Raw genomic sequence first — 23070 nt, 5'->3', positions numbered from 1 at the left:
TATAAGAAGGAAAGAGAAGACAAGGGGACCAAACATCTTAGCATGTGTTTAGAAGGTTCTCTTGGTGGCCCTGACATTCAAAGACAAGTTGACTGGGAGAGGGACACTGTTGCCGGTTTCTCTGTCTTTAAGCTGCTACTTTTGAGGGTCCATCACATGATAAGGTATCATCTTCTTTGATCAGGGAGGTTCCCTCACCTTCTCAATTCACTAATTTTGCATGTAGCATCCCAAGAAGGGTCCTTCCTCCAAAAGAAAAAACTAAGTCACACTGGCATAGAATTTTATACTTTAAGCCAGAATATATCACCAGTGGTGCATGAACACATAACTTCAGTTGGCCTCCTTTATGACACTGGTTAATGTTTCATCTGAGGTCTCCATGTCAACCAAGAAACACATAAGCATACATTTTACATTGTATAATTTAAAAGCTTTATTTCCCCCCACAGCTAGCAAATGGGTTTCATATTAGTTCAACTGCAAGTTTTCTTCATATAGTTGCCTTTCTCATTGATTACACTGTTGGCTGGGAAATTGCTTTCTCATTGGGGAAGGGTTAGATTTCATAGAGATGCTCTGAGCTACTCACAGAAACGAGAGGGTCTGATCCAGCAGCCCCTGAAGGAGTCGATCAGGTCAAGGAGTCCGTTCTGTTAAAGGCTTGGTCAGGCGGGGACAATACAGGCTACTGAACCTGCCTGTAGTAGATGCTGGCAAGACCCTCCTTGTAGAGCGATAAAATGACCCCCTCTGATCACGAAACCTAAAATTCACATAATCCCTCAGTCCCTGACAAGTCCCCTTCCTCAGTGGCCTCATGCAGAAGCATTATAGCTAAGCAAACAACTGGCTTCTGCTTTGGGGTCCAATGCACGTTCTTCACCAAGTGCAAGATTGGTTTTCACTCCAAAGTTCACTGTTTATACAGTTGTTAGCTTGTGCTTCAAAGGGCTGGTCTCTGCCTTTGAATGGTGGCATCATATCAACGGCAGCACGAAGGCCCAGGCCAGCACTGGTAGGTAGGGCGCCAAGGCACCACTGCCAGACGTCCTCTGAGCATGCATCACAGCGAAGACCGCATTAGTGTGGTTGGTGGGTAAGTCTACATTGCAGATCATCCCTTCACAGCAAGACCTACACTCCTGTTACAAAAGGAAGAGCAGAGGGTAAGAGCAAGTGCATAATGGGAAAAAGAGGGAAGGGTCAACCAAAGAGAAAAAACAAGGTGTCTTCAGTTCTGAGGACAGAGTTGTTTTTACCTTTTATGAATATATAAATTTTTATTTCAATTTAAAATTTTTCTAAAAAATAACTAATGGCTTATAAGAGAAAATGCTATCATTTTTAAATGTTTAATGTTTGAGAGTTAAAAATTATGAATTTGAAAATATACCTTCTTACCTATCAAATTGACAAAGATGTCCACCATGTATATGAGCCTGGGTCCATGTAATGGTAGTAATTTTGATATTCTCAAACACTGCTACTGAGAATCTAATTGCTTCAGTTTTTCTGGGGAGTAATTTGGTAATCTTTATCAAGAGCTTCAAGATTATTTATATAAGTCAATCTAGTAATATGCTCCAAAATCAAAGATTATGTGGGTTTTTTTAGAAAAGAGAAATAGTAAAGGCTGCCTAGTATTTTAAATAGGGAAGTAAATTACAGTACAAACACGTATTTTAATATGCAGCCATTAAGAATATTTCTGAAGAATGTTTAGTGGGTAAGTTTTCTTTAAAATTTTTTTATTTTATATTGGAGTATACTTGATTTACTCAACTTGTGTTAGTTTCAGGTGTACAGCAAAGAGATTCAGTTGTATATATATATCTATTCTTTTTCAATTCTTTTTCAATATAGGTTATTACAGAATATTGAGCAGAGTTCCCTGTGCTCTACAGTAGGTCCTTGTTGGTTATCTACTTAAATTATAGTAGTGTGTAAAGGTCCACCCCAAACTCTCAATTTATCCCTCCCCCCAACCTTTCCCCTTTGGTAACCATAAGTTTGTTTTCAAAGTCTGTGAGTCTGTTTCTGTTTTGTAAAGAAGTTCATTTGTATCATTTTTTCTAAGATTCCACATATAAGCAATATCATATTTGTCCTTTTCTGTCTGACTTACTTCACTTAGTATGATAATCTCTAGGTCCATCCACGTTGCTGCAAATAGCGTTATTTCATTCTTTTCAATGGCTGAGTAATATTCCATTGTATATATGTACCACATCTTATTTATCCATTAGTCTGTCAACGGATATTTAGGTTGCTTCCATGTCTTGGCTATTGTAAACAGCACTGCAGTGAACACTGGGGTGCGTGTATCCTTTCAAACCATGGTTTTCTCCAGATATATGCCCAGGAGTAAGATTGCTGGATCATATGGAAGTTGTATTCTTAATTTTTTAAGGAACCTCCATACTGGTCTCCATAGTGTTTGTACCAATTTACATTCCCACCAACAGTGCGGGATGGTTGTCTTTTCTCCACAGCCTCTCCAGCATTGTTTGTAGACTTTTTTGATGATGGCCATTCTGACTGGTGATATCTTGTTGTAGTTTTGATTTGCATTTCTCTAGTAATTAGTGATGTTGAGCCTTTTCATGTGCCTCTAGGCCCTCTATATATGTTCTTTGGAGAAATGTCTATTTAGGTCTTCTGCCCATTTTTTTGATACTGTGCTGCATGAGCTGTTTGTAGATTTTGGAGATTAATCCCTTGTTGATTGCTTTGTTTGCAAACATTTTCTCCCATTCTGTGGGTTTTTTCATTTTGTTTATGGCTTCCTTTGCTGTGCAAAAGCTTTTGAGTTTAATTAGGTCCCATTTGGGTTTTTTTGTTTGTTTATATTTCCATTACTCTAGGAGACAGATCAAAAAAGATATTGCTGTGATTTATGTCAGAGTATTCTGCCTATGTCTTCCTCTAAGTTTTAGAGTATCCAGTCTTACATTTAGGTCTTTAATCCATTTTAAGTTTGTTTTTGTGTATGGTGTTAATGTTCTCTAATTCCATTCTTTTACATGCAGGTGTCCAGTTTTCCCAGCACCACTTATTAAAGAGACTATCTTTACTGTATAGTCTTGCCTACTTTGTCATAGATTAGGTGACCATAGGTGTGTGGGTTTATTTCTGGGCTTTCTATCCTGTTCCATAGATCTGTATTTCTGTTTTTGTGCCAGTACCATATTGTTATAGTTACTGTAGCTTTGTAGTAGTATAGTCTGAAGTCAGGGAGCCTGATTCCTCCACCTTTGTTTTTCTTTCAGGATTTTGTGTCTCCATACAAATTGTGACATTTTTGGCTCTAGTCCTATGAAAAATGCCATGGGTAATTTGATAGGGATTGCATTGAATCTGTAGAGTACTTTGGGTAGTATAGTCATTTTGACAACATTGAATCTTCCAATTCAGGAACATGGTATATGTTTTTGTGTCATCTTTGATTTCTTTCATCAGTGTCTTATAGTTTTCTGAGTTCAGGTCTTTTGCCTCCTTAGGTAGGTTTATTCCTAGGTATTTTGTTCTTTTTGATGCAATGGTAAGTGGGATTATTTCCTTGATTTCTTTCTGATCTTTCATTGTTAGTATATAATGCAAGAGATTTCTGTGTATTAATTTTATTTCCTGCAACTTTACCAAATTCATTGATGAGCTCTAGTAGTTTTCTGGTAGCAAATTTATGGTTTTCTATGTATAATATGTACGTCCTCTTTTCCAATTTGGATTCCTTTCTTTCATTTTCTTCTCTGGTTGCCATGGCTGGGACTTCCAAAACTATGTTGAATAGTACTGGGGAGAGTGGACATCCTTGTGTTGTTCCTGATCTCAGAGGAAATGCTTTCAGTTTTTCACCATTGATGTTTGCTGTGGGTTTGTCATATATGGCCTTTAGTATGTTGAGGTAGGTTTCCTCTATGCCAAGTTTCTGGAGGGTTTTTATCATAAATGAGTGGTGAATTGTGTTAAAAGTTTTTTCTGCATCTATTGAGATGATTATATGGTTTTTATTCAATTTGTTGATATGGTGTATCACACTGATTGATGTGCGTATATCAGATGAGGCCAGTCCGGGGCTTATGCATGCTTTTTGGTGGGAGGGTCTGGTTCCTTCCCACTGGTGGGTGGAGCTGGGTCTTGTCCCTCTGGTGGGCAGCATCCTATCAGGAGGATGTTTAGCCGGCAGCTGTGTGCTCAGGAAGACTTTAAGCAGCTGGTCTGCTAATGGGTGGGACCAAGTCTTGGTGAGAAAATGGCAGGCTCCCAGAGGCCTTATGCCAATGCGTACTTCCCAGAACTACCACGGCCAGTATCTTTGTTCCTGAGGTGAGCCACACCCCGCCTTCACAGGAGGCCCTCCAATACCAGCAGGTAGGTCTGGCCCGGGCTCTTATGCGGTCCCTGCTTTTTTCCCTGGGTCCTAGTGTGCACAAGACCTTGTGTGTGCCCTCCTAGAGTGGAGCTTGTTTCCCCCAGTCCTGTGGAATTCCTGCTACAAACCCCACTGGCCTTCAAAGCCAGATTCTCTGGGGGCTTCTCCTCCCATTGCCAGAGCCCCACGCAGGGAGCCTGATATGAGGCTCAGAACTTTCACTCCTGTGGGAGAACTTCTGTGATATAATTATTTTGCAGTTTGTGGGTCACCCTCCCGGCTGGTATGGAATTTGATTTTATCGCAGTTGCACCCCTCCTACCATCTCGCTGCGGTGCTTGTCTTTGGATGTAGGATATCTTTTTTGGTAGGTTCCAGTGTTTTTTGTCAATGATTGTTCAGCAGTTAGTTGTGATTTTTGGTGTTTTCTTGAGAAAAGGTGAGCTCACATCCTTCTACTCCACCTTCTTGTCTCCCAACAGGTAAATTTTCATAGTGTAATTTTTCTCAGTGGAAACGTTTCTTTGAGGTGGGAATTCAGGAAGGGCCGGGCTGAGCAGTTCTGGCTTGGGGGTCTCTTAAGTGGCTGCAGTGAGACGGTAACTGAAGCACAAACATCAGGAGATTCAAGACCTCTCTGAGGACAGAACTGAGTTGGTTTTTAGTCTGTGAGTCATCCAGGCCCTTGGGCACCCTTCACCCCACTGACCTCAAAGTAAAAACCATCCTGAGAGTCTTTCATTTTAACTGTGATTTATCTGCATCAACCCAAGCATAAGCAAGCAAAAGGGAAACTGAATAAGACTGCTTAACTGAGTCAGCAAGTCTTCTGAAGGTCTGTAAGGAGAAACACTGAAACAAAAGTGAGAGCTAGGAACCTTTTGGATTGGTCATTGATTTTCTTTCTCAGTACTACGTGTTCGGAGAGAATTATGACCCTATTGTCTATACTAACACCTGACTCCTATCTTTAAAGTGACAATGGCTGCTAATTATGGCTGCTGGCTGGTGAAAAAGGCTTGCTTCCTCACAGCACGAGGTGTTCTCAGGGGAAGCACTCTCCTGTCATAATACCTGGTACAATGCCTCAACCTGATAAACCTAGACATTCCCAGTGGCTTTCAGGATAAAGTACCTACATCAAATGGCTTCTAGGATGGCCAGGTAAGATAAAGTATCTACCTCAGTGGTTCTCAACCATGGCTAAATTGAATTCCAAGATCTCGTGAACTTAACATACTTTCAAGTAATTTTTTCTCAAACATTTCAGGATTCCAAGCATATTAAAGAGTAAAATGCTCATTTAGAATGGTAGAATGAAAAAATTGGGGTTAATCTCTCAGATTCTCACTTCCTTCTCTAAACAGGCAGTAAGTGAGACAAGGTTTCCTTTGTAAAAGGTGTCACCATTTTCTTCTTTCCACCTTCTCTGAGCAGGGCTCTTGGTGATTTCTGGCCATAAACAAAATACATATGCTGGGCGCTGTAGTGCTGGTCATCCTTTTGTGCTTGGATTGTTTGCTCTGGGGGCTTCCAGAGCTGACTTCAGACAAGTCACCCAAAATCCAAGGTCTAGACCCGGAGTCTGAAAATTATCATTTGTTTTTAGTATTATTGTTTGATGAACAGAAAGTCTTCAACTTTTTTCGTCGCCATTGCATCAGCGTAAGGGAGTCTCTCCTCAAAGTACACACATGCTTGACATTATTTATCCTTCCTGCCTCTTAATATACAACCAGCCATCAAGAAACCCTAGGACAGTAACTTTACACATACTCTTACCGTGTGTTCAGAATCTCGACTATGGTGGCAGCCAACAAAATGACATTCACTTCTGGAGGCACACTTTTTGGTGATGGATGTACTTCTTCCATGATTGGTAAAGTGATGTACTGTCAAACAGTACTGTGTATCTAGGCAGGAAAAATCAGCAACTTCATTTTTTATGTTGTAAAAAAAAAAAAAAAGCTTTCAACAATCACTTCAGAAATGACTAAAATTCAGGATGATCCTAAAGTTTCTAGGCAATAGCAGTGAACTTGAGTTTCTAGGTGGTATTTCTGAACAGGCATTAGCTTCTGAAGCACATGTGTATTTTTTAAATATATATAAATGGGCACTAATCCTTTGGTTGCAGGTAAAACTGAGAAAATTAGACAAGCTTTTCATCAAAACCACAGGTCTATTCATTTCATAAGAAAGTGTCAGTATCACTGTCTCTCTGCCTCTGAAGCACGTGTTCTGTGACTCTAAAATAAAATGCAGTGCGGTCATAACACTTCTTGTTGCATTATTCAACACTTGTTTCTAATAGGCCACGTGGCAAACTGGAGTGCAAAGCAGGTGCTTCAAATTACACACCCAAGACCACCTTCCTTATTCATCTAGTTCTTCTTCAGGCTCTAATCCTCCGAACGTGTTTGACTTTTCTCCAAAGTATTTCCATATTTTCTCCTCCTCTTTAGTTAACTCTTACCTTTTCTGCTCCCCCCACTACATGGCTAGTTCATTTCCACACAGATTTACCCTTATACCTTTAACCATTCACATTTTATTACTTAGGGTTCTTTCAAGGAAGGAATTTAATTCACTATCCTAGGACATTCCACTTAGTTCTGTGCCTCTTATTTAGTTATCTCAGGCCAATGAAATGCTTCTTAGTTTATTGAGAAGGGACTACAGCAGCAATGCCATAGAAGTGGGGGGCGGAGAGGAGGAAAACTTGACTAAAGTTTAGAAGATGCGGCTTAGGGAACTGCCTCTGTCACAAATGAACAAGTCAGGGGACAGCCTTTGAGCTCATTTTCTTTTTAGTAGGCTGATAGGTGCGCTGGTATTTTGATGGGGGTGTTGTAAGCTTTAAGTAACATTAACAATAGCAAATGCATATTAAGCATGTACCACCAACCAGACACTCTTATAACATGTATTCACTCATCCTCACAACAGGCCTTAAGGTTAGTCATATTAATATCCTCATTTCACAGATGAAAAAAACAGGCTCACAGTCACATAGGTAGAAAGTGGAGGGAGGGCAGACTCTCGCGTAGGCAGCTCTCCAGGCTTTGTGCTCTTCACCAGCACACACAGCATTGAACGGGGCAGGAGCAGCGTGCGCTACAAGAGCAGCTGCCTGGGACTCAGAAGGAGAGGAAACCACTACATGTCCTTAATAGGCCTTCCAATTTGTACTCCAGACAAAGAAGAATTGAAAAGTAAGAATTGAAAAGTGGCCGCTGCGTGTGTTCATAGAGACTGTCACACATGCTAAAGCAGCTCTATGAAGTAAGAGTAAAAGCCGGGGTAAATAAAATAAGAAATGTCATTCTTGTCATATCCTGTTAGCTAGAGAACCTCTTTTAACAACCCCGGGCAGACCACAGAAGCAGCGCTATAGAGTGAAAAGGAAACCTGAGTTGACAAAAAACAATAGCCACAGGCTTGTCTGCCCCAGGCAGTGGCTGACTATCACTCCCCTCAATAATGACAAGCTGAAAAGTAAGCAATTACAGCCTCAGGATCCCAGATGGTTAGTATCTTTGGGGCTGGGCTGTGTACAGTCAAGAATGTACTGGCACACGCGCTGGAATGCAGGGTCATTCCATTGTCCATCTCTATGAGTCAGGCTTTCAGGGTGGCTCTCCCCTCCCTGACATTTTCTTGGTGGCAAAAAGTTGCAGCGTCCCTCTTTTGCTCCTGTATTTCAACAGAGATGAAAGTCTAAAACCCAGAAATACCCGTGCATGTTCCCAATAAAGGTGGCTTTGATTAATGAAAGACAAATTGGAACATGCACAGACCCAGTAGGAACAGCATTTGGTAAAATTCAAAAGAAAAGTGCCAGCCATAAAGAGGCTGGACATCAATGCCCCAATCAACCACTGTTCTAAACCCTTCCAACCTAGTTCTTGGGAGAATTTAAAGCAAATAGTTAAAGAATGATACCCACCCTCTGACAGGAGCTAGTTAAAGGGAGGCATCAGCCAGCCTCAGAAACACTTAAATAAATGTTTGTGAAAAATGTAGAAACAAATCCCCAAAAGCCCACATCCACTCACAAGCACAGTTCAGTTGATCACCCTACAGAACTGTAAAATTACCTCAAGAAAAACATTTTGATACTTATTCTTGAAAAGAAATAATGAAAAATACTGTCCATGTAAATGTCACAGCCATCTGTGCTGATTTACAGTGTAAGATTCTCAGGCCCAGTAGAGCTCTCCAGTGTATACTATTTCTTGGTTCTAAACTTTGGCATCATTGGGAAGAGAGAAGGCAATTTCACTGCCATAATGTGATATAGAAATTTCCAAAAGATTCAAGGTAATAGCAGACCAAAACTGGTAATCTCTAAGTCTGGAAGAGTTTGTTTTTGTTGGCCTTTTACATTGGAAAACCTAAAAAACAGTGCATCCTATAATCCAAATAGCCTCATCTCCTTATAGTTCTTTTTGTTGTTGTTACCCATGATTTTATTATTATTACATTTAAAAATTAGACTATAACATTAACATGGACTAGATTTGCTAAGTAGAGTTTTTCAATTCCAAATCATCCATCAGCACATCCTGTCTTTACCTCCAGCTTTATATGTATTATTAAATCATTCTCACCCCCTGCATACCTACCACATTAGTCCAAGTCACCATCTTCTCCTGCCTCCAAACAATGAAAGACCCCATTTGATGTCCCCTTCTTCTCTTGTTCCCAGCCATCCATTCTGCACTCAGCAGCTACAGCAATATTTTAGAGCCCACCTAGCATCCTGTACTCCATGGCTTACACACCCTACTGCCTTCCCGTCACATTTACAATGAAATCCAAACTTCTTATCAGAACAAAGAAGATCCTGCATGTCCCGGTCCTCATCTCCATCAGATCCTTTCTCCATCTCCCACTAAGCCTCACCAGGCAGCCTTCTTCCTGTTCACTGAGGAAGCCAAATCTTGCCTTTGCATTTGCTGTTCCCTCTTCCTGGCATGCTCTTCCTACACATGTCCACCCAGCTGAATCGTTTTGGTCATTTGGTTCTCAGTTCAAGTGTATATTCCTCAGAGATGATTTCCTGATGACCTAATCAAAGGCATCCCTTCATTCTGTCAATAATTACTGAGCACCTAATATGGTCTAGGCACTGGGGATCTACCAGGGAACTAAACAAACTAAAAAGATGCTCAAATATTTGTCGAATAAATGAATGAGTTTCTCAAGAATCAGTTTATCTCTAGACTACAGAAACCTTCCTTTGCTTTAGCCAGTAAGTAGGACTTTTCTAGAGGTATCACCAAGCATTTCTGACATTCTTAGAATGCCTTAATCAACACTGTGATCTGTTTGTTCTACCTGGTAAATATTAATTAAATTCTTCCTCAAAGCACATGCAACTACAAATTGAGGCTATGCCATCAGTTTCCATCTACTCTCAGAGTAGTCTGATGTCTGCAGAGTCTCATCAAAAAATCTCTGAGTTCTACAGAACATCATTAGCCTGTTGGTTTGCTAATCGCATCACATAAGGTGCCTCTGCTCAATAAGATGCCTCTGCTCAGAACCAGCTGAGAGAGATCCAAATGAGGTCTGATCACAAAAGAATTCCAAACTCAGCACACTTACTTTGTGGGCACCATTTGTCTTCTGCCCATCGATTGCAGTTATAATTATCCCCTGCATTTTCACAGGTAAAACACTTGAAGCTGTTTGGAAATGGTGTCGCTTTAAAAGAAAAATGCAAAGGGAAACACTATGGTTAAAAATTTTTTTCAAACATCAAATATGGCATAAAATTAGCAACTTTTACTAGATCAGATGAAATTTACAAGTCATTATCCCTACAATTTCTGTTTCTATGGAGCTGGGCTTAACTGCCAGACTTTGGGGCATTTTCTTTATTCCCTTTTCTTTGAATATTTCATCAATGAATATCTACTACAGAGTAATGCAAATGATTCCATGAGCCACTCTGAAATATCCATGGTATTATTCTAATTTATAATTTGGGAATGAGTGAGGGTAGAGTGGACGGGCAAAGATGGTGGCAATATTGGGACCAATACTTTGATATAGTATCAGCCCTGAAAAGAACTGGAGTCAGATTAACCTAAGCTTGAATTCTGCCCTTCTCACTAGTTGGTTGCAAGAAAACTCTAGTAGAGTCCCTGGGACCATGTTGGTTTCCATCCATATATACTTGCATTACAGCTACATTTAACTTCAAACAAGTAATCTCATTTGATATATGTCAATTATCCCAATATTAGACCTTGATCATGAATGTAACATTTAATATGAGGATGATGATAGTAATTCTTAGGCCCTTGTACACAGGCAAAAGTGTACTCAGGCAAGAAAAGAGGAATAATGAGCTGCCAGCAGTCTGGACTGAGAACAACTAGTATGTTCTTTTTATCTTAATGCTTTTTTTTTCTGCCTTGTATCTTGTTATTTTGTTGGGTGAGAAGTCAAAAGTAGAATAAAATTGGGGTTTATCCCTGGGATGCAAGGATTCTTCAATATATGCAAATCAATCAATGTGATACATTATATCAACAAAATTGAAGGATAAAAACCATATGATAATCTCAATAGATGCAGAAAATGCTTTTGACAAAATTCAACATCCATTTATGATCAAAACTCTCCAGAAGATGGGCACAGAAGGAAATTACCTCAACATAATAAAAGCCACATATGACAAACCAAAAGCCAACATCATTCTAAATGGTGAAAAACAAAGAATTCCCTCTAAGAACAGGAACAAGACAAGGGTGTCCACTCTCACCATTATTATTCAACATAGCTTTGGAAGTTTTAGCCACAGCAATCAGAGAAGAAAATGAAATAAAAGGAATCCAAATTGGAAAAGAAGAAGTCAAATTGTCACTCTTTGCAGATGACATGATATTATACATAGAAAATCCTAAAGACTACCAAAAAACTGCTAGCACTAATTGATGAATTTAGTAAAGTAGCAGGATACAAAATTAATGCACAGAAATCTCTTGCATTCTTATACACTAACAACAGAAGAGCAGAAAGAGAAATTAAGGAAACTCTCCCATTCACCATTGCAACCAAAAGAATAAAATACCTAGGAATAAACCTGCCTAAGGAGGTAAAAGATCTGTATGCAGAAAACTTTAAGACACTGATGAAAGAAATCAAAGATGATACAAACAGATGGAGGGACATACCATGTTCTTGGATTGGAAGAATCAACATAGTGAAAATGACTGTATTACCCAAGGCAATTTACAGATTCAGTGCAATCCCTATCAAATTACCAATGGCATTTTTCACAGAACTAGAGAAAGAAATCTTAAGATTTGTATGGAAACGCAAAAGATCCCGAATAGCCAAAGCAATCTTGAGAAGGAAAAATGGAGTTGGTGGAATCAGGCTTCCTGACTTCAAACTATAGTACAAGGCCACAGTGATCAAGACAGTATGATACTGGCACAAAAACAGAAAGAAACATCAATGGAATAGAATAGAGAACTCAGAGGTAAGCCCAAGCACATATGGGCACCTTATCTTTGACAAAGGAGGCAAGAATATACAATGGAAAAAAGCCTCTTCAATAAGTGGTGCTGGGAAAATTGGACAGCAACATGTAAAAGAATGAAATTAGAACACTTCCTAACACCATACACAAAAAGAAACTCAAAATGGATTAAAGACCTACATGTAAGGCCAGACACTATAAAACTCCTAGAGGAAAACATAGGCAGAACACACTCTATGACATACATCAAAGCAAGATCCTTTTTGACCACCTCCTAGAATTATGGAAATAAAATCAAGAATAAACAAATAGGACCTAATGAAACTTAAAAGCTTTTGCACAGCAAAAGAAACCATAAACAAGACTAAAAGGCAACCCTCAGAATGGGAGAAAATACTTGCCAATGAAACAACAGACAAAGGATTAATCTCCAAAATATACAAGCAGCTCATGCAGCTTAATACCAAAAAAGCAAATAACCCAATCCACAAATGGGCAGAAGACCTAAATAGACATTTCTCCAAAGAAGACATACAGATGGCCAACAAACACATGAAAAGATGCCCAACATCACTCATCATCAGAGAAATGCAAGTCAAAGCCACAATGAGGTATCACCTCACACCAATCAGAATGGCCGTCATCACAAAATCTGGAAACAACAAATGTTGGAGAGGGTGTGGAGAAAAGGGAACTCTCCTGCACTGTTGGTGGGACTGTAAGTTGATACAGCCACTATGGAAAACAGTTTGGAGGTTCCTTAAAAAACTACAAATAGAACTACCATATGATCCAGTAATCCCACTCCTGGGCATATACCCAAAGAAAACCATAATCCCAAAAGAAACATGTACCATAATGTTTATTGCAGCACTATTTACAATAGCCAGGACATGGAAGCAACCTAAATGCCCATCAACAAATGAATGGATACAGAAGATGTGGCATATATATACAATGGAATATTACTCAGCTATAAAAAGGAATGAAATGGAGCTATATGTAATGAGGTGGATAGAACTACAATCTGTCATACAGAGTGAAGTAAGTCAGAAAGAGAAGGACAAATATTGTATGCTAACTCACATATATGGAATCTAAAAATGGTACTGATGAACTCAGTGACAAGAACAAGGATGCAGATACAGAGAATGGACTGGAGAACTCGAGGTATGGGAGGGGGCGGGGGGTGAAGGGGAAACTGAGACGAAGCAAGAGAGTAGCACAGACATATATATACTACCAACTGTAAAATAGTCAGTGGGAAGTTGTTGTATAACAAAGGGAGTCCAACTCGAGGATGGAAGATGCCTTAGAGGACTGGGGCGGGGAGGGTGGGGGGGGACTCGAGGTGGGGGGAGTCAAGGAAGGGAGGGAATACAGGGATATGTGTATAAAAACAGATGATTGAACTTGGTGTACGCCCCCCCAAAAAAAAAAAAAAAAAAAGGAATGAGATGAAGCTATATGTAATGAGGTGGATAGACCTAGAGTCTGTCATACAGAGTGAAGTAAGCCAGAAAGAGAAAAACAAATATTGTATGCTAACTCATATATATGGAATCTAAAAAAAAAAAAAAAAAAAAAGGTACTGATGAACCCAGTGACAGGGCAAGAATAAGGATGCAGATGCAGAGAATGGACTGGAGGACAAGAGGTTGGTGGGGGCGAGGGGTGAGGGGGAAGCTGGGACGAAGTGAGAGAGTAGCGGAGACATATATATACTACAAACTGTAAAATAGCCAGTGGGGAGTTGCTGTGTAACAAAGGGAGATCAACTTGATGATGGGTGATGCCTTAGACGGGTGGCGGGGGGGGGGGGGGGGACGGCGGCAGCAGAGTTGCGGGAGGGAGGGGATATGGGGATATATGTATAAATACAGCTGATTCACTTTGGTGTACCTCAAAAACTGGTACAAGAGTGTAAAGCAATTATATTCCAATAAAGAGCTAAAAAAAAAAATTGACATTTCTCTATAGGCAAGAGTATAAAGCCCTGCTGTGAAACTTTCAGTTCTGCTGTTTTTGGAGAATGAAACAAAGATCAAGGTAAACCAAACCATCCTAGTAACCTGACCACAAGTTGGGATAATAATTAGACTCTGGTGGGTATTTCACACACAGGGGAGGATATATTTCAATGCATAAAACAAGAGCAAAATATTAAAAGCTAAAGTTCAGAGGACACAAAATTAGTTATTGCAAATACATTTTAGTTTTGCCTATGCATGAAAGTGAATTAGGTAGATTACAAAATGAAATAATGAAATCCATTTTCAGCTATTAATTAAGTACAGTTTAAAAAAAATACTAAAACTCAGTGCTGGTGGGTGAATAGTTAATATATAAATTGGCACAACCTTTTTGATGTAGTAATTCCAAGAATCTATTCTAAGGTCATTAGCCAATTGAAGAGGAAAGTGCATTTAAAAAGATTTTCAATGAAGCATTAACATTTAGCTTGCTTGTGAGTGTGTGTGTGGTGGGTGGGGGGGGCAGAATAAAGCATGGAGAAATAGCAGTAGTTAAGCTACAGCCAGCTATGTGGGTAAAATCTTTTTTAATGCAAGGCATTAAAATACTTTCAAAGTCATGGAAAAATATTCAAAATACATGTAAAGGAATAAAAGCTACTGCAAAAATAAATTTGAGTGGTCTCAGTATGTCACAAAGTTAAATACACACAGAGTAAAAACTAGAAGGAAATACAGTTGACCCTTGAACAACATGGAGGTTAGGGGCGTCAACCCTCCAAGTCGAAAGTCCTCATGTAATTAATAGTCAGCCCTCCATACATCCCTCCGCAGACACCATGTAGTGCTAGAGTATTTACTATTGAAAAAAAAAATCCGCATTTGAGGGGACCCAGGCAGTTCAAACCTGTGTTGTTCAAGGATCAACTATATTAAAAAATGTAAAGGTCTCACTCTGGATCTTGGGATTATGAATAAATCTTATTTTCTCCTAAGCATTTCCTGTCTCTTTGGAATTTTCTTTTTAATAATTTTTCTCATCATAAAATTGTATTAGGTTTAAAAGATTAAAAATGAGTCAATAATTTAGATTTTATGAAAACTGTGCTATGCCATTAAGCTATCAATATACAATCACTAACAGTTTCAAAATTTGTAATAAATGATAGTTCAAGGTGTTTATGCGGTGCTATACATGTGTATATGCATATGATTGTGTAGTATATACGTGTGTACACACACACTTAACTAATGACTGAATGTCCTGAATAATAACAAAATGCAAAGTGCAGAATTGTAATCCTACAGGAGTCTGAGTACTCCTCATCTAGGAGTAGCAGAAAGACAGCGGTTCCCAAACCTGGCTGTGCATCAACAGCATCAGGAGGGTTTTTAAAAAAAGAAGAGGGGGGAAAAGGGAAAAAAAATATTCTGCACCCCACCCTCCTGACTACTGACTCTCAGGAGAGAGGGACCCAGGAATATGTAGTTTGAAAGGTTTTTATTGTAATTCTGATACTCTTGCAGATGTGGGAACCACTGGCATTCACATGTCTATCAAACAATTTTTATCTATAACAAATTCTCTATAAAGTAAATCAGAGAAGTTTTACTTGTCTGAAGAGAAAGGAGGTGAGATTATATATGTTAATGCTTCATTAAAAATCTTTTAAAATGCGTTTTCCTCTTCAAGTGGCTAATGACCTTAGAATAGATTCTTGGGGAGACATATGTATATAAAACATATGGTGACTCTGCATAATATTAATGAAAATCTAAGTGGTCTTCCCCTGCAAATTTCAAACATGCTAATGTGTTTTCAAAATTGTTAATGACCATTTGAAAGTATATATCATTTATGCAGAAATTTCCTACAGTCAATATCCTTCTCCCAGGAAGAGATCAACAAAGAACACTGAATTTCCCCTGCTGAGTCATTCTTATGGACAGTGTTCACAAGATTATTTTAAACAAGAATCCTTTTGAGACTTCAGCAGGAAGCCAAACCATTTTAAAGAAATGGAGAAAATTTCTGTTACCAAGTGTTACCCTTCCCCACGGAAGCAGTGAAGACTTTGATTTATTCTAGGTATAAACTAAATGTTCCAGAAAAGGCATAGTTACTATAGGGAAACAGGGACTTCGAACAGTTACTCTGACCCCACATCACGAACGACGGTGACAGCCACTACTTACGGTCAAGAGGAGGTCGCACGTTATAGAAGTTGATGTTCTTGGCAAATGCCCGGTTTTCTGTGAAGATAAAGGTGTGGACCACAGCTACAGCAAGGGCAGGACAGAGGAGCAGCATTCTGACCCTGGCAGTGGCAAAGTCCAAAACTCATATACCTACAGAGAAGAGACTGGTTGAGTTTATTTGCATTTTATACATCACGAGGACTATGTTTTGCTTCTGTTTTGAAAACTTTTTTTAAATTTAAATATATTCAACCATCTACTTGTTCTGTAGGGCCAGCACCTGTGAGTAAATGACATTCTTCCCCATCAGATGAAAGTTAAGCAATCTCTGCCTTCCACCAGGCAGGCCTCTGCACTCTGCAGGACGCCCAGGGCCCTGGGTTCCCAGAGAGGGAGATCAAGCAGCCTTACTGGCCTGGTTGCACCGCATCCCATCGCTGCCTCAGTGGGGCGGTTTACTTCGTGCCAAATCACCTTATATTTTAACAACCACAGTTTGGTTTGGAGGCATGCTCATCTGAAGTTACTGAACCGCCTATCTGAAATTCCACCCCCTGAGTAAATACTTATGCATGATGAATTTTGCAACTCTTTCAAAACTTGGAAGAAACCATAAAAATTTGAGCAGTAGGAAGGACAGTGAGTAAAAGGGCAACCAGTTTGAGAAACAAAGTCTGCTGGATCCCACATCACCGTGAAATGCTGTCCTCACCTGTTTCCATCATATCAGGAGCAAGGAGAAGCGGCCAGGAGGTTCTCAAGGAAACAGAATAACAGTTGTTTGAAAATCATGCTTATAACATTAGTCCTGGTCCACAGATACTGCTCATCACTTTCAGCCACTTAAAGCTGGCAGGGCTGAAACCCAGTGAAAAAACAGACGTGCACATAGCACTGAGTAAGATGTTCCATCTTAAGCCCCACGGGTTCTGCCCTCTAGAAGCAGAGCTGAGAGTAAGGAAATCTTCAGGAGAGATGCTCAGAACCTGTAACATCACCACCAACAGGTTCTCTTTGACAAGGGGGAGGTGTGGGCAGCAGAAAAAGTAAGTAACTTGGAATCCAAAGACTTTGGTTCGGGTGCTGGCTCTGGTATTTATTAGCAGCCTGACCTTGGGCAAGCTCTTTAAACTCTATTAACCTCAATTTCCTCATCTGTAAAGTGGCTCAATAACACCTGCCCTGCCCACACGTTTGGGTAATTGTGAGCATTAAATAGAGACTTGGGGAGGATCACATAGAATTGCGTGCATAAGAGCACTTGTAATACAAGTTCTGTGAAATGTTGGGTTCAAAAATACTGGCTAGGAAAGATGGAGTTGGTGGAATCAGGCTTCCTGACTTCAGGCTATACTACAAGGCTACAGTGATCAAGACAGTATGGTATTGGCACAAAAAACAGAAATATAGATCAATGGAACAGGATAGAAAGCCCAGAGATAAACTATGGTCAACTAATCTATGACAAAGGAGGCAAGGATATACAATGGAGAAAAGGCAGCCTCTTCAATAAGTGGTGCTGGGAAAACTGGACAGCTACATGTAAAAGAATGACATTAGACACTCCCTAACACCATACACAAAAATAAACTCCAAATGGATTAAAGACCTAAACGTAAGGCCAGACACTATAAAACTGCTAGAGGAAAACATAGGAAGAACACTCTTTGACGTAAATAACAGCAAGATCTTTTTTGATCCACCCCCTAGAATAATAGAAATCAAAACAAAAATAAATAAGTGGGACCTAATGAAACTTCAAAGCTTCTGCACAGCAAAGGAAACTATAAGCAAGACGAAAAGACAACCCTCAGAATGGGAGAAAATATTTGCAAACGAATCAACAAAGGACTAATCTCCAAAATATATAAACAGTTCCTCCAGCTCAATATCAAAAAAACAAGTAACCCAATCAAAAAATGGGCAGAAGACCTAAATAGACATTTCTCCAAAGAAAACATGCAGATGGCCAAGAGGCACATGAAAAGCTGCTTAACATCACTAATTATTAGAGAAATGCAAATCAAAATGACAATGAAGTATCACCTCACACCGGTCAGAATGGGCATCATCAGAAAATCTGCAAACAGTAAATGCTGGAGAGGGTGTGGAGAAAAGGGAACGCTCTTGCACTGTTGCTGGGAATGTAAATTGATACAGCCACTATGGAGAACAGTATGGAGATTCCTTGAAAAACTAAAAATAGAGTTACCATATGACCCAGCAATCCCACTGCTGGGCATATACCCAGAGAGCACCATAATTCAAAAAGACACATGCACTCCAATGTTCATTGCAGCGCTATTTACAATAGCCAGGACATGGAAGCAACCTAAATGTCCATCAACAGATGAATGGATAAAAAAGATGTGGTACATATATACAATGGAATATTACTCAGCTGTAAAAAGCAAGGAAACTGGGACATTTCTAGAGACATGGATGGACTTGGAGACTGTCATACAGAGTGAAGTGAGTCAGAAAGAGAAAAACAAATATCATATATTAACACATATATGCAGACTATAGGAAAATGGTACAAATCAACCACTTTGCAAGGCAGAAATAGCGACACAGATGTAGAGAACAAACATATGCACACCAAGTGGGGAAAGCGGGGAGGGTTGGGGGGGAATGAATTGGGAGATTGGGATACCAAATTGTATGCTCTAAATATATGCAGTTTATTGTATGTTAACTGTATCTCAATAAAAGTTCTAAAAAAAAAAAAAAATACTGGCTAGGGACTTCTCTGGTGGTCTGGTGGCCAAGATCCCGTGCTTCCACTGCAGGGGGCACAGGTTTGATCCCACGTGCCACACTGTGCATCCAAAAAAATAAATTCTAAAATACATATATTGGCTGAACCTGTTTTCTTCTTGCTGAATCAATAGGTCTCAGTGGGTTTAGGGAGTCTTCCAAAGAAAAAAAGTTTGGTCTCCACATATCCAACCATAATCCTTCAAGGATATTTTGTTTGACACCAGGGTAAGAATGCGTAAATTCTAGGGATTTTATGCCCCTGTCTTGTGAGTATATTGGTTTTGCATGTGTGGTTAATAATGCCTACCTATAGAGAATGAGCTGAAAATCAGACAGAATGTACCCAACCACATCATATCATCCCTGCAGATGGCTTCTGCCACTGAGAAAACTGAGTCTCTAAGGAAGGACTCAGGGTGAAAAAGCCTGGTAAGTTTCACAAAACAATAGTGCTAAACTTTGTACACTGCATTTCAGCTCAGTACAGAGTTGGATCTAGTGATACACCAATATATATCTAATTCTGGCCTTGTTCATTTTAGAAACCAAAATTGACCTTTCACACTTATCAGGTTTCTAAATCCTATTGTTACGCTCTTTCTGAAGAAATGAATATGTAACCAACTCTATTATTCCTTACGGACAAGTGGTTATACTGACACAACTTCTGCTTCTCCTGTTCATTTCTCTGAGTTGGACTGTTCCATATTCATTATGAATCTGTAGCCAAGTAATTGATACCCCTTCTTTATACCAGTGGAGATCCTTTGAATAAGGGAGACTAATCCCTCTTTCAAAAACCTCAAAATTACTGTGTTCCAAGAGCAACCCACAGGTGCTCTTGTAATATGAAGAGGATGCCTAAGATCATGGTGTTCATATTATCTGCATCCAAGTCCCTTTTGCATCACTAAGTGACTATGGAACTTGAGACGAGTTGCTTACACTTTCCAAGCCTCAGCTTCCCCATCTGCAGAACAGGCATAATGACAGACCCTACTTGATAGTATGGAGGTGAGAATTGCGTGACACCGTTGCATACAAAGCATGCAGCCAGCGCTGGGCACATGGTCAAAACTGCATTGAGCACTTTCTATCAGGTGGTGAAGAGCATCGGCTCACGTACCTGCCTTCAAATCTACTATCTGTGTGGCTTTATGCAAGTTCCTTAACCTCCCTGTACCACAATTTTTGCATCTATAGACTGGAAGTAATAATGATAATACCTACCTCATAGGGTTACCGGAATTAAAATAGTTACTACATATGAAGCACTTGAACTATCTAATTAGCTATGTGTTCAGCATCTTGCAAATTAAACATTTATTTTTATGAACAAATCCCCAAATACTTTGGAATCACAAGTCAGAACCCCTGATTTTCCTCATGTAATCTTGTGAGACAAAAGCCCATTCATTCAACATGCCATTATTGACACCTAGTATATAACAGATGTTTTTAATCACTAGCTCCCCAACAAGGTCTTTGCTCTTCGGCAGTTTGCACTTTAGAGGGAGAAGACAGGCAATAAATATGGAAAGACCATAATTTCTGACCGTCATAAATTCTGTGGAGGAAACATGATAAGGTGATATATTAGTGAATAGGAGGAGCTGCTCTACATGTATGGTGGGCCTGGTATGCTCTGTGAGTAGGTGACATGTACACAGGTGAATTCACTGTTGAGAAGAAAGCATCCAAGCACAGACTCAAGGGAAAAGAAACCAAGGTCCTCAGATGGGAAGAAGGGTGCCTTGTTGGGGGAACTCAGAAAGTAGCCAGTGGGACCGGAGCACACAGAAAGGGGGGAACAGACCACACAGGCAGTTACAGGCCATGGCAAGGATTTCAGATCCAGCAAAGTCAAGAAATTGTTTGATTTTAGATTATCTAGTTTTGAAAAAAGCTCTCAAGAAAGCTTTGTCGTTGGAGAGTAGTAATTGGTCCCAAACACCTAGCCTTATTTCTAGCTCCTGGAAGAAAGGAATGCAATTAAGAGTGAACACAGAGGGATACAGAACTCAGATACCCTACAAAGGCTGGATGGATGATACAAGACTGAATGAATAACAAACCCAAGAATGAGACTTCTGTTTTGGTTTCTCCTTTCCTGGTAAGAGCACTGTAGGGAATACATCACTATTATATAACTGAGGACAGTAGGGTTCAGGGGCAGTACGTGCAAAGATCCTAGCACGTGGCCTAGAACATAGCATCCCCTCAAAACACGGCCGCACAGCTTGTTGTAGCACAAAAGTTGAAAATAGTGAAGAAGAGGCCACAAGAATATTGCTTCCATATAGACTAGATGTATTTTCATTTCCATTTTTAGTTAAAACAGCATAGCCTTATTCTATCAAAATCCTCCAGAACTGCAAAGGTTTTTACCTGTCAAACGAGGAAAGCTCTAAATAACAATATCCCACATTTTCCAGAGCATGCTTTATAATCTAGTACTACAAACTGCTTTTCCCCCAAGCACCTATATTTATCTCTGTCTGTTTTTCAGTGTATAGGTTTGTATCAACATGACTGTTTTATTTTTTTTACAACCAAAAGACATTAGGATAATGAAAAAGCAAATGACTAAATTATAGTATCTGAAAGTTCTTTTACATTTGGAATAATTTCACGGAGACTGAACTAAAAATTATCTGCTAAGACTTTGCTGAGTAGGCTTTTGTTGCAATCTTTCATGCAGAACAAGGTTATAGCAGAAGGGAAAAAAAACTTTAATACAAGCTAGACTAAACCATTCTGGTACTTTCTCTAGGACCATCACATAGAGCAGAGTTCTTCATATGGGGAAGGGGAACCTGTGAGCTTCTTAAGGTTATTTGCAAAATTGTGTCCATACATCTTTTCCTCCTGGGTTGAGTCTCTCAAAGGAATCTGAGACCGATGTAATGGTTAAGAACAGCTGCGGCTTCCTATAACTTAGATGTTTTCTTATTTTGACGCTAAGAAAGCTCCACGTATACATTAGGTATCTGGTCCACACTTTTCAAACTCACGGGGAGCTCAAAACATTCCTCCCCAGACGGAGCTCATTACCATCATCCATCTTTCCCAGAGTAGACCTTGTCAGAAACCTCTCACCTTTGGTGCTAGTCTTTATTTTATGAGTCCTCTCTTTGGAAAGTATATTAATTCTTATTCCAGAATGCAGTGTGCTTCTTTGCCAGGAGAGGGAAGGGATTTCTGCAAGGCACATTTGTGGGGATACAACAGGGATCGGCAACTCTCAGGCATTCCAGAGAATGGCAGGTAGCCAGATTCGTACATGTAGGAAACCCCACATGAGACTGGCCCACGACTGCCCAGAGTGAAGGACCTATGTGGCACTTGGTCCACAAGCATGATTGTTTCCCAGGTCTGAGCCACGGTCATCATCTCATTCTATACGTGGCATTTTTAAGCTTCCTTGGGGAACATGTGGGCCTCATGAAGTGGTATATCCTTGACCTCAAACTCTTTTGAGGTAGGAAAAGCACCTCATAACTTTTGATATTCCCTAGGCCCACACTCAGCACATGCTTGGTATACAATAAATATGTTTTAGAATAGAACTAACGTCATTAGCTATGACCTATAAGGAGGAACTTTCTTAACAAGTAGGACAAAGGCTGTGGGCAGTAAGAAGCTGCCAGGGCATCCAAAGATGATAAAGAAATGATGGGATCAAAAGGAGATTTGAAACAAAAGGAGATTTGAAACAAGCAGAGGTGGTAAACACTGGCACTTCTTGCACAATTGCTAAAAATGAGTCGGCAAGCACCAGGCCAACCTCCACTGCCAATAAAACAAACGAAATAGATAATTTAAGGGGAGCAGCTCTCCTAAGTCCAACATGCCCATCAACACTCGTATTCACACCTTCCTGCAAGCATCACTTATCCCGCAGTAAGACACTTTCATGACAAACCTAATAGGCCTGGCTTCCCTTGTAGAAAGAATAGAAGGCAAAGAGGAAATTCAAAATGAGTGCTGGAATTTTACTCAGAGTGGAAAAGACAAAAACACTCCTCTGAAAAGGAGAAATTTTCCAGGAAACTTTACCATCCATCACAAGGGTGGTACTACTTGCTTCTGGCTGTTAGGAGAGGTTGGCCAATGGTGATACTCTGGTTCCCATTAAATTTGGGAAAAGCATTCACAAGACCGAGGCTGAGACTCTGCCCTGGCTTTCTTCCTTGAGGGGAACCTCGCCTGGGCACTGAGAGCCCAGCTCCTGCGACTCAGCTTTTACCTTCTCTGAC

General features: G+C 39.9%; 1 protein-coding gene across 19 annotated transcripts in view; it reads right to left on the bottom strand.

The window, feature by feature from the left end:
* Positions 1–397: 397 nt before the first annotated feature.
* The window catches only part of LYPD6B (LY6/PLAUR domain containing 6B), a 210070-nt gene continuing 187397 nt past the window's right edge, over positions 398–23070 (bottom strand). For 18 of the 19 annotated variants that reach the window (XM_057744169.1, XM_057744176.1, XM_057744168.1 and 15 more), the window contains 4 exons: positions 16046–16198; positions 9989–10087; positions 6158–6288; positions 400–1145 (listed from right to left, as the gene is read on the bottom strand). In XM_057744169.1, coding sequence (XP_057600152.1) covers positions 981–1145; positions 6158–6288; positions 9989–10087; positions 16046–16160 — 510 coding nt within the window. In that variant the 5' untranslated portion in view covers positions 16161–16198 and the 3' untranslated portion in view covers positions 400–980. Of the gene's footprint in view, positions 1146–6157; positions 6289–9988; positions 10088–16045; positions 16199–23070 lie in introns of all 19 variants that reach the window. The other variant, XM_057744185.1, reaches the window with a different exon arrangement.

Source organism: Hippopotamus amphibius, chromosome 8 (assembly GCF_030028045.1).
Source record: "Hippopotamus amphibius kiboko isolate mHipAmp2 chromosome 8, mHipAmp2.hap2, whole genome shotgun sequence".
Lineage (NCBI taxonomy): Eukaryota > Metazoa > Chordata > Mammalia > Artiodactyla > Hippopotamidae > Hippopotamus > Hippopotamus amphibius.
The sequence above is the reverse complement of the archived record's forward strand: the minus strand, read 5'-3'. Positions and strand labels throughout refer to the sequence as shown.